This window comes from Anticarsia gemmatalis, chromosome 20 (genome assembly GCF_050436995.1).
Source record: "Anticarsia gemmatalis isolate Benzon Research Colony breed Stoneville strain chromosome 20, ilAntGemm2 primary, whole genome shotgun sequence".
Lineage (NCBI taxonomy): Eukaryota > Metazoa > Arthropoda > Insecta > Lepidoptera > Erebidae > Anticarsia > Anticarsia gemmatalis.
Genome location: NC_134764.1, coordinates 9,102,009 through 9,115,265, shown reverse-complemented (window position 1 = coordinate 9,115,265; position 13,257 = coordinate 9,102,009). Strand labels below are relative to the sequence as shown.

At 33.8% G+C, this 13,257-nt stretch overlaps 1 protein-coding gene across 1 annotated transcript; it reads left to right on the top strand.

Moving 5' to 3' along the window:
* Positions 1 to 4,112: 4,112 nt before the first annotated feature.
* Positions 4,113 to 12,797, top strand: LOC142981808 (uncharacterized). Its single transcript, XM_076127922.1, has 7 exons — positions 4,113 to 4,291; positions 7,420 to 7,602; positions 8,449 to 8,608; positions 9,181 to 9,307; positions 9,631 to 9,765; positions 11,087 to 11,303; positions 11,780 to 12,797. The coding sequence occupies exons 2-7, from the start codon at positions 7,428 to 7,430 to the stop codon at positions 11,932 to 11,934; spliced, it is 969 nt and encodes a 322-aa protein (XP_075984037.1). The 5' UTR covers positions 4,113 to 4,291; positions 7,420 to 7,427; the 3' UTR covers positions 11,935 to 12,797.
* The last annotated feature ends 460 nt before the right edge of the window (positions 12,798 to 13,257 follow it).

The following is a 13,257-nucleotide window of genomic DNA, read 5'->3' as shown; positions in this document are numbered from 1 at the left end:
CGCTAATATCGATCCTTTGAACGATAACTGTTTACCATGGAGATAGTTATATACGAAAATAAAACAAAGGTTCCTTTTTATGTTCTGACAGTCGTGTAAGGTTATACGAAAACCTGTTTAGCGTCCTTAGTCGTCTTTCTTATAGATAATTATTTAATCATTGATTGATGATTTCTTTGATAGTAACGTAACGACTGTAGAAAATCGCAACTTTTGTATATATCAGATAACTTAAGCGATAGATAAAAAGTCTTTTCGCATTAAAGTATGTATTAACTTGTAATAAAATCTCTTTGGCTTCAAGAATCACAAATGAGTACACGGTTCATCAGGTTTCTTTCAGTGAGCTCGTGAGGTACCCAAATATGCGACTTAATATTTATTTTGAACTCGTGAGCTTAGAATATTAAAATCTAGAGTCTTCATAATACTGAGTGTAGGAAATCACGCTACAGGTGTTTCTATGCAACTAGTTTTTATGTCATTGCGTGTGTTGCAATGACAATGCGAAATAATTATTGTCATTATATTAAACTTCAGCCATAAATCAAAGAAAAAACTAAATTATATCGTCATTGTAGACAGAGAAGCGATTATTTAACACTATTGAATATTAAAACACGATTGACAGCTTAATGGAAAAATTATCGGTAAAAAAGTGTATCCGGATTAGCTATAAAATGTAAATGAAATAAAGTATACGTACTTTTACTCGTAAAGTTTCGCATTTCTTTGCTTTGTTTGCAAAACTTTGCTTTGTTTCTTATATAATTATCTTTAGTTTATTTATGGTGAATATTTACAATTACATTTTAAATTATTTGCAGCAACAATAAACTAACTGTATATACTAAATAGCTAACAAATTAACAAAAGAAACAAATATTAAAATAGACAACACATGGGAAACGCAATATAGTTATAAGTAACCGTTTCTTATATAATAGAAACCGCGAATTAACGAACACGCATCGTACATACAGGTTCACAGCATGCGATCATATAGCCAGGGTGCATCTGCCCCGAAATGTCAGACTTTTTTAGATAACATGCGTGATCGCGTACATTCTTGTATCTATATTTAATATTTTTTTATCTATACTAATATTATAAAGCTGAAGAGTTTGTTTGTTTATTTGAACGCGCTAATCTCAGGAACTATTAGTCCGATTTGAAAAATTCTTTCAGTTTTAGATAGCCCATTTATCGAGGAAGACTATAGGCTATATATCATCACGCTACGGCCAGTAGGAGCAGAGTACCAGTATTTTTTTTACAAAAACGGGGAACATTATGATCTATTCTCTCTTATGTATGCAAAGTTGCGCGGGTCGGCTAGTTATATTATATAAGAAACAAAATAAAGTTTCCATCCCACAACGGCGAGCATATGTCTGCGTCTTAACAAGTAAAAATTCCATGTAACAGCCAGAAACTAAAAATGCGTCTCCGGACACCATAAATCGTAATAATATAGTAATCAAAATGTCCCCTAAATAATATAAAATAAAACAAGCACACTAAAAATAATTGCTGTAAATCCCGACGCAAGACCTTGAAAAATGTACACAGGTGTAAAACTTTGATATTATTTAATTCAAAATTTTTATGTAATTTTTTTCCTTGCGAACGTTTTGACCTGATGAATAAAATTCAAATTATAAATGACTTTAGACACGTGTATCTATTTTAATTACTTATTTATTGGTAATTACGCTATTTCTAGAGCAATCTTGTCAATTATTGAAGTATTTAACCTCGTTGCATTTAGTCATTTGCTAGTTTTATACCGTTGATGCAGTTGCGTGAATCTTATATTAAACTAGCTACCCGGCCCAACTTCGGCCTGGTACCACGGGCTATTCCCGTGGGAGACTTTAGATCCCAGACCAACCTTGACAAAAATTACAATCATAGCAAAATATAATGTTGTATAGATTTTCTGAAGTAATGCCTGCCTACACAAATGTCAGTGATTTCTTTTTTGTTTATATTTATAGAGATTTATTCGTCTTTCCCTAAAATAGCATTTATCACAGGGTCTTTTCTATACCTAATTGGTTCTACTATTTTAACCTCAGAGGCATAAAAGAAGCTCCGATAGACTGACAGGCAGGATTTTTTGATGAAATTCAATTATGGTGATATCACCTGGTTTAATAAAGTTATGTCGCACGTTCAGTTGTCCTTGCAATTTTAATTGATATAATTAACATAAACAAGCTACGCTACGCATAAAACGCGCAAATCACAGTTTTTCATGACATTCCATTTTTATAAAATATTAAAATCCCGACCCCGCACTTAATCCTTTCAGCGCAAAATAACTCTATTATTAAAAAAATACTCTATTATTAAGTTTCATTTCCTGGATCTTTAGAGTTAAAGAAAAACTAATTTTGGTGTGTCTTTAAATATCTCATACGACCGTATATCAAGCTTTATGTGTGAACTAGCTGACCCGCGCAACTTGCTTGCGTCACCTAAGAGAGAATGGGTCATAATTTTCCCCGTTTTTGTAGCATTTCTCATTGCTACTCCGCTGATGAGTGATTTTATACAGCCTATAGCGTTCCTCGATAAATGGACTATCTAACACTGAAATAATTTTTCAAATCGGACCAGTAGATCCTGAGATTAGCGCGTTCAAACAAACAAAGTCTTCAGCTTTATGACATTAGTATTGATTGGGCCTTAGAAGATTCCCTTACAATTACTACTGCGGTAAATTTCTCCTGTACGTGAAAAACTATTACCATTCTTACAAAAAATATGCAATTTAAATAAAAAATGCATTAATCCTTTTTCAGAAAAAAATAATCTCTAACTACCGTGTGACACGAGCAACAATGCAACGCTAAATACGTTAATTGTTTAAAATTCTATAATTAACTCTGTTAATATAATGAGGATAATTGCTATATCTCTACACTTTTTAGTGTTAACGTGTAATTAAACCTTTTGTTGCGAAATGCAAAAAATGCAAGGTGACATTGTTTGTGAAGAATAATGGGAATAAAAATAGATTTATTTACACATTCTACAGTGTGTAGTGGTTCTTGTGGATCCGTTTCAGTTTGCTTCATATAGCAGAATTATCAATCATCTCAATGGGTTTGTTAATTATAAGTGACAGGGTCACTATGGACTCTCTCTATTTCTATGGAGGGAATGCGTACATAATCATAATCTATACTAATATTATAAAGCTGAAGAGTTTGTTTGTTTGTTTGAACGCGCTTATCTCAGGAACTACTGGTCCGATTTGAAAAATGATTTCAGTGTTAGATAGTCAATTTATTGAGAAAGGCTGTAGGCCTATATAGCAATAAAAAATGTTACAAAAACGGGGAAAATTTTGACCCATTCTCTCTTATGTGGCACTAGCGAAATGCGCGGGTCAGCTAGTATTAAATATTTATAATCATTGCAAGCGTCAATTTCGCCAAGCGGATGCAGCAAGGAATATAATCCCTACAAAGAAGTTTACAAAAGTTGAATGTATTTAAATAAAATGTGTTGATCGTAATTCGTAATTAATCAAAGACTGTTAAGAAAATCCCTCGGGGGCATTTTCCAACTTAATTAAAATTATTTGGCAGGAAGTGTTTTCCCCTAAAGAGTTTAATCTTGTCCACTTAAACGATTAATTAATTAAACTTGATTTACAGTTGAAAGCTTCACAAACGTGATCTGTTAAGGGAAAGTTAAAAATAAACGCGTTTGACCGACCTTAATATTGAATTAACAATAAATTTTCCTACACTAGGTAGGTACTAATATAAGAGCATAATATATTATATTATGTCGGAAAAAAGTCTTCGCATTATAGTATGTATGAACTTGTAATAAAATCTTTTTTTTACACAAAAAAGCTCGATATTTGGGTACCTCACGAGCTCACTGAAAGAAACCTAATGACCCGTGTACTCATTTGTGATTCTTGAAGCCAAAGAGATTTTATTACAGGTTCATACATACTATAATGCGAAAAGACTTTTTTCCCGACCTAATAATATTATGATATTTCACAACTTCACAACTAGATAACTATCAAGTAGCTTTGCAGATGGCGTTTTAACAGTTGTTTTTATACATTAGCTGTCACTTTATTTAGAAAATAGGTTATCTCACACTTATTCATACTCCGTAACGCAGTGGTTAAGGTTACCACGCTGCTACCATTGTGTCGTGAGGTCGTGGGTTCAAGACCAATTATTCTTTGTGCGGAGTTGCCTTTTTAAAGAGAAAGAGAAGAGAAGAGAGAATACATTTAGCAAGAAAGAAAGAGGTTAGTAGGTAAATTAGTTATCTCACACCTATTCATAAGCTGTGAAGCTGGCCATTAAAATCCATATAAATATTATTTACAAGCTGATCGAAGAGACTTCGCTTACTTGTAAACTGATATCTTTTCTTCATTAATTTATTCGTGCTTTTTTTCTCATCATGAAAAAAATCTACGGGCCTTAAAGCAACTATGACAAAAAATTCTTGAATTTGGGCTTAGCAACATATTGAGGGATTCATTTTATATACACATGTAGATGTGACAGAATTTCTTTATTTGTTCTTCCTTAACGTTTGTACGAATGAACGGATTGCGATTAATTTTAGCATAGCAATAGATTGCTTTTGTACCAAATACGAAGTATTAATAAACTCCGACACATGTATCTGATGTTTAAAAAAAATGAAACACATTAAAACCCGTTTAAAATTCGGTATAAAAATAACAAAGACAGTACAAAAAACAATTAAAATCCAATTAGTGTATAATTATGTCATATCTCATGGAAATAAAACAATAATAAAATGACTGTATTTGTTGTAGACAAAAACAAATAGGTATACAACGAGACGGGGTGTTCATGGCCAGTTGCGCTTGCTAGTCGGTAAACGATCTATAGGCTAAATAAATAAATAAAGTGCTTCCGTGCTGTGGTGAAAAATTAATCCAAGTTATAGATTTTTTTATGGCCGTTCTCGCTCTAAGAATTGCTCTTGGGACTAACATACAAACAGCGGACACAAAGCACAACCAGACCCGAAACAATTATTTGTGGATCGCACAAATAATTACTCCGCGTGGGAATCGAAACCACGACCTCTCGACGCAACGGTATCGGCGTGGTGATATAAATCACTGCGCCACGTAGACAGTCAATAAGCAGTCGTTAAGCCATGTTGAAAGCTATTCAGGTGGCTTGAACAACTTTGACACTGGGTTGACCACTAACCATACAATGAAAAACAATGATAGCGCAATAATATCTCTAGAAAAATAAAATAATATTACGAGAAATAGAGATCACAAAGGTGACGCCATAACATAAAGTAATAATTCCATAGATGAGTGCCCACTTATTACTGTTTAAGCTAAGTATATCTGTCAATCGTTAAGCCATAAGCCATATCGTGCATTACAGTTGTTAAGCCACGTTGAAAGCAATTCAGGTGGCTTGAACAACTTTGACACTGGGTTGACCACTAACCACACGGACACGATAAACAATAATAATTGCTTAAAGATATCCCTAGTAGTATCAAATTGCGAGAAAAAAAGATCAGAGGTGGCGCCTTATCTTATATACAGTTGCTTTAATTACATAATGAAATCATTTCTTAGATGAGTGCCCACTGCTCATTTAGTGTTAAATATGCTGAGTGTCTCTATGCTGCTTTAGGCTGTTGTCAATCTATACTAATATTATAAAGCTGAAGAGTTTGTTTGTTTGAACGCGCTAATCTCAGGAACTACTGGTCCGATTTAAAACATTCTTTCAGTGTTAAATAGACCATTTATCGAGGAAGGCTTTAGGCTATATAACATCACGCTACGGCCATTAGGAGCGGAGTAGCAACGAAAAATGTTACAAAAACGGGGATTTTTTTATTCATTCTCTCTTATGTGGCGCAAGCGAAGTTGCGCGGGTCAGCTAGTGCCTCATAAGCCATAACCCATGTTGTGCATGGGTAACAACAGTCGATACCACATTTAAGACCGTTTGGCGGCTTGAACAACTTTGACACTAGATTGACCACTAATCACACTATAAAATAATAATAATTACTTAATGCTATCTCTAGATAAATACAATAAAATTACAAGAAAAAAGATCACTAAGGTGACGCCTTATATTACATACATTTGCTTTAATTACATAATGTAATCATTTTATACCAGTCATTAAATAAATAATGTTTTATTTACAACTGCAGATTATAGGGCTCCTGCACACCTGCTATTATTATATTAGATGACTTGAAGTGATTAGGATAACCTTGGAATATAGTTCTAATGATGCGTCCATTTAAAAGTAAGGCGCTGAGTCGCGTGGACGGAAACGCGACGCGACCCTGGTCATGCGACCAACGTGACCACTAAAAACTAGCTACAAAGTAATATTTAAAGCTGAAGAGTTTGTTTGTTTTAACGCATTTATCTCATCTCAATATCAAAACAAATATGTTTGTGATGTTTAAGTAGTCCATTTATTGAGGATGGCAATATAATATCACGCTATAACCAACAGGAGAAGAGCAGCTATAAACAATGTAGTGAAAGCTAGCCGCTTAACTAGTACTTGTACTCTACATTGACAATAATTTCCAGTTTAACACAATTTAAAATGAAAATGCGAAATTATACTGCGAAGGAGTTCTCATATGCGATTGATGTATAAAGGTTCACAATATAATTCATTATATGCAAGTCGCTATAGTTTAAACATCCCGTTTTGTCGCATCGTACGTCAACAGGTAACATAGGTTAATGAATATAACATATAGGCTAGTTGGCTTATAAAAAACGTAACATAATTACCTACGAGAGCAAATAACGACGCGGCGACGCAAAGATGCAAACGTGACTAACGTAAACTCGGTCTAAATAAACAATATGTTACAAAGTTGTGTACTGCGTTGATGACATGGTGAAAACTCAGTAGTTTACTATTTTGATGGAAACACTAATGCAAACAATGACTAACACATTTCTTTGACTGTATCTGTTTTCCGTACGAAAGTTTATACTGCTATCGGCTTTTGTATTTTATATAAGAATATTTGGTCTTATTTTCGGTACATGGCAGTAGGCTCATCTTTCATTGCAATTGGACTAACTTTGTAAATGTCAAAACACCGGCGTTTTTCTCACATATCTGCATTCAAAGTCTAATTTAACATACATATAATTATTATTAATAGATAAATAATAAATATGAAATACTATCCCATCCTTACATCGGGAGGAGACCCTTGCCCAGCAAGAGTTAGTAGTGGCCAGTAATCGGTATTAAAATGAAAATTATTATACGTGTCTCGATCCCGTCGCATCTCATTCGCGTCGCGTTCTGTACCCAAGAAGAAAGAAAGTCATGAGAATAATTAATAATATTTTAATATCTCATGTTTCAGAAGTCAAAATGAACGCGGAATACATAAGGGAACCAGAAAACAAACTACTGCGGTTTGATAATAAAGTATTAGATGACATCAGAAGAGAATACAATATGACTAAAAAAGCGGATCGAGAGGAAGCCATTAAGATTATAGAAGATTGGATCAAAACTCAAGATCATATCGTTAAGAAGGATTTTAGTAAGTATTACTATTTAGAAACCAATTTCCTAATATCTGATCATACTGTTAAAGATAAATAAATAAAACAAATAAATATCAGTAGACAACTCACTCACAGTCAATTGATTCTAAACTAAGCGCAGCTTGTACTATGGTAACCAAATAACTGATGAAATTATACACTTCTAAATACTCACTTACATATAGATACATTAACAACCAGGCTCAGAATAAATACTAGTGTTCATCACACAAAGATATTGTTCGTTTAGAAACCCATTTAACAAAAAAGTACTATTTTGTTTTTATGACGTTGACTCTTTACAAAATTAAAAATAACTTTACTAATACTACTTTACTACAATCGCTATATTATACAAGGTTAGCGGTCTGGTAAGATGTTTTTTGTAAAGGAAAAAAACATCTGAATTGCTTAAATATTTGCGAAAGGATTCTTCCCTTTTTTTGTGACCTATAACATATTTCTTAACTTCTTAGATGATAAGTTTAAAAACCTACTGCTTTCTTTTTGTACAGTTTAATGTTTGTTTGTTTATCGTATGGTTAGTGGTCAACCTAGTGTCAAAGTTGTTCAAGCCGCTCGAGAGGCCTTTGACGTGGCTTAACGACTGTTGTCTTAGTAGACTACAACCGGGACCGACTTTTTACGTGCCCTTCGAAGCACGGAGACGCCCAGTTCAAATACCACTATGCGGTCACCCATCTATGGAATGACCGCGCCAAGGTTTGCTTAACCCACAGATCGTTTACCGACCGGTGAGCGCAACTGGCTATGAGCGCCTCAAGTTACAGTTAAATAAAATAAACTTATTAATAAAGAATACGTTATTTAATTTTTTTCAGGCAGGGGTTACATTGAGAGATGCATTTACACGACAAAAGGCTCTATAGAGCGAACAAAGAAACAAATAGACAAAATCTGCACGTTCAAGACTTTGATGCCAAATTATTTCCAAATAACCAACCTAAGAGACAGTGAAGTTATGACTGTTTTGAATAAAGCGTGAGTATTTGCAATTTCCTACATAAAAAAAATACAAATACAAATTTAATTATCACCGATATGCGTAAGAATCGATCAAACCAGTTCTTAAAGGAATTATCAATCTAGCAGACCCCCGTGGCTCCGCATGCTTGTAATTTGTGAAAATCAAAAAGTTTTTGCTGAAAATAGTATTTTAAGTTTCATCAGGACAGGCCTTCAGTTAGTCTAAATTTTATGAAAAATCTAATCTCGTTAAAAAAGACCCATTCGGGTTCTTTATATTTTAAAACTAGTGATAATTATCTAAAAAGCGACGTCCAGTGCTTAAAAATGTTTCATACCTAAAAAAGGTATCACACCTTCTTTCTATAGGGTTAGGCAGAGATCAAAGAACGCCACTTGCTACGATATTTACATACTTCTCCTGCCTCATTCATATCCACACATCTTGTCAAACAGGACTGCCGGTCACTAATCCTACGCACCTGACCTTTTTGCAGGACATCCAAGCCCTATGTATTCGTAATACGACCAGCAAATGAAAGTAGGTACAACAAGCGACTAACACTAGCCTATATTATTATTTCCAGACATTTCGCACTGATGCCGAAATTGACGGACGAGCACTATAGAGTTGTGATATTCAAAGTGAGAGCTGATAACGTGGAACCGATACAGACAGGATACTACACATTGTTCTTCAAATTACTTGCTGTTGTGAGTAGTTACTTATTATTAACCGACTCCAAAAAAGGAGGAGGTGCTTAATTCGAATCATTTTTTTCATAATGTTCCCAGGCTATTTATGGACGGGAGACTTCATAAAATTTTATAACGTGTTTGGTGTAATGCTACTCAGTTCTCTTTCATATTAGCAACAAAAAAAAAGGGTTTTACGTAAAACGTTTCTTAACTCTGGCAGGGATTTTTATGCCTGGCAGGGTTTGTATTTTGAGTTCATTTTGCCTCAAGAGGCATAGTTATTGCACAAAATTATCAAAATGTTTCAGTACTAAATGATATAAAACATTTTGTTTCAGGCAGCAGAATATTTGAAAAACAACGACTGTTGTCAAGGATACATTCTAATAGCTGACATTTACGACGCAAGAGCCGCTGAATTGCTATCTAAAGTCAATTTAGTTGAATTACAACAGTTTATACCTGTTATCACGGTTAGCGATTTACTTTTAAAATAACACCATGAATCATAGCGCTAAGTTCGCTTGCATCACATAAGAGAGAATAGGTTATAATTTTCCCCGTTTTTGTAACATTTTTCACTGGTCCTCGGCTCCTATTGGTCTTAGCGTGATGATAAATAGCCTTTAACTTTTATATAACAGTAAAAGATTTTACAATTCGCACCAGTAGTTCATACAAACAAACTCTTCAGCTTTATAATTAGTAATTAGTATAGACAGCCAGTTGCGTTCACCGGTCGGTAAACGATCAATTGGTTCATCAACGCTTGACGCGGTCATTCCATAGATGGCTGGCTATGTGTCGTATTTGAACTTAGCGTTTCCGTGCATTGAAGGGCACGTAAAAAATCAGTCCCGGTTAAGTTAAAATAACAGACGTAGGAGTTGTCTTTTTAAAAACGAAAAGACGTATGTACAACGGACCATAGAGACAGGCTTTTTAGAAAACTGGTTATTATTCATGATATTCGAGCATACACAAATAGCTTGAAATAGTTGATATTATTAACAATATCTATTATTATCTATCTCTACACCAAGGTCACTATTAAAATACTGGAAAGACGAGGAAATGTCATGTTTAATTCATCCGAAATAAGAACAAAAGTTCAAGCGAGTTTCTGAAGTGGTTTCTAAGTTTTTGTCATAATTATAATCAAAACAAGAGTTGGGTACTAACTCAATGCATCTTGAAAGAGCAAAGTTCAATGCAATAAAAACTACTCATGGAATATAAACACGATAATTATGTCATTAAGATTTCATTTTTGAACAAATAAATAAATATAAATTAGTTTGACGTCAATAATTAAAACAGTGTTGTGTGATATTTTTATATTTCAAAATCTTATGTTAGATTTTTATGCTGCTAATTAAAATTATAACTTAATTATTACATTTTTAAAATAGACCCTAGGCCTCCGATAGTTCCGAGCCGATGGCAGTGCCAAACCAACTTTAAAACAATGTTAAGGCACCACTTAGGTCTTTAAACACCGACCACCATAAAATGAGTTGTGATCCAAATTTAGGATCTTGCGAATATTTAGAAACTGACCTAATACTCGTGAAAACAAAATTTCGTCAAATATTGAAGGTTTTTGGTTCATGATCAGTATCGGCATTATCGGCAGTATCGGATCAACATGCCTTATAATCTGGTATCATACACACACATTTCATAAAATGAAATTTCATGAAATATCGCCGAATAAAGGTTTTCGTTGATTATATATAGTAAGGCTTTTGTTGCATGACACAATGACGACATATATTTTTATTATGATTTCAGGAAGGCTACGGCTGCAGAATAAAGTCCATACAACTGGTGACAGCTTCGAAGGTCGTTGAAGGTTTTATAAGGATGGTAAAACCTCTGTTCTCTGAGAAGATTGGCAATAGACTTCATGCGACCACATCGAGGACATGTGTCCGAGATATGGTCAATGGTGATGTATTGCCTGAAGAATATGGTGGGTCGGAGAAGAAGACTGTTGAAGAATTACATGGTGAGAATTAAACCCTAGATAATTTTAACTAGGGTGACTTCGTCGGTACCAACGGGAAACCGTGTTTAATCAGCTGCTTTCAAGTGGTTATCGCATAATTATTATTTTCATCATCATCAGCCTAGCCTTTCTAACACTTATGTCGGTTTCCAGTCTCAGCAAGTGCCGCCGAATTAATAATATAATTTTACATTTAATTATTTGAGCAAAATAATTTCAATACATATTATGTAAATCAGAATGAAAGTAATTTTATGCTAGTAGATAAGAAAATGTAACTGCTGGTGATGGTAATATTTCGGGTTTAACTCCCTTCATTTTGTATGCTCTGCCAAAATAATTATATGATGGTTTTACTAACATCAATTATAATAGCAGTCCGGAATATAGTATAGCCCAAATTCTCATAATGGGTTTCTTTACCCGAAATTTACAATAAGTAGGTTTATTTTAAAGTATTTTTCTTACTTTTTCAGACGACTTCTTGGACGCTATCACCGCCCCTTCAGTCCAGAAACTACTCGAAGAGATGAATAAAGCAGTCACAGATGAATCGAAACGACAAATAGGAGCTTTCAACGAACAATACATGGGAATGCCCGGGACTTTTAGAACATTAAGTTTAGATTAAGGTTTTACTAATACAATAAGATAAATAGATAATCCGTACTAATATTATAGATTTCAATGTAACTCTGTTTACACCTAAGTGTAACGATACACCTGCGCATCGTTCGGTGCCGAATACACCGTTCCACATGATCGTTGTATTACTTAAGTTACCAGGCGAAATTACAGTCGACGTTACCCTCACGCCAAAATTTGCATCGTCGAACGTTCGGCACCGAAGGCAGGTGTGTCGCTGCACTAAAACATCAAATTTGACAGAGCGTTAGCATAAATCCTAGGGATATAGGAAATATTTTTTTAGACAAAACATGCCACAAGGGGGACTGCAGGCAATAGATAGTAATAGTCGTAGGTCATCACACGATGATTTTTGAGCGTGCGAATGACACTAATAATAATCAAACGCACGTAAAATGTACAAAAATAAATACAATCAAATCTTCCTTTTTTCTTTCCTTAGAAAATGGAATCCCCATTTCTTTTTGGATGAAATCAAAGTCTTGGCTTTGGATGAAGATTAGATAGAAATTATTAGCCATGGATGTAAACTACAATCAAATTAAATATGGAAGAAGCGTTGCTCTTTTATTTGTTTTAACGAACTTTGAGATTCTTAGTTCGAGGTTTTTTTCTCCTAAATCAAAGCTTGAAAAAAACCTAGTAATTAGAAACAAAAAAAAATACAATACAATGAACAAAAAAATTGTTCATTGTATAAATTGTAGAATCGTTTATAGCTACTAATATATTTTTATATATGAGTGGTTTAAAGGATATTATTTTACTAAGATAAGTTTCGTTGCTTCGTTTAAATAAACGTTGTCTTTCAAGTTCCTTAGTTTTATAATAAATATTAAAATTGAAGTTCTTGTTGACTTTTATTTATATATAATTTTCACAAAAATATAACCAAATCCAAACCAAAAATATTACTTTAGCTATACATACAAACATGACCATCATCAATATTCAATTAAATGGTATAACAAGCATTTAAGACATACCTGAAAGACTACCCGTCACATTTGGATCAAATTTTAATGGAAACACTACCATTCAAATAAAAAAAGAAAGAAGAATAGAATGAAAGAAGAATTATTTGAAATTAACAAAAGTGGTGTTAACAAAAGTTTCACAGAATTACTCAGTAGAGAGGCTTGCACGACTTATCTTGATTATAGTTGGAAATTTTACCTATTTCTCAAATAAATTGGCTGTTGAACGGGTTCACGTCAGCTGCAAAAGCCTGCGGGTCAATGACGTTATAGATTTTTAATTTTGTATACCCACATCAGCTGCGAACCTTGCACACAAGGTTCTCTAC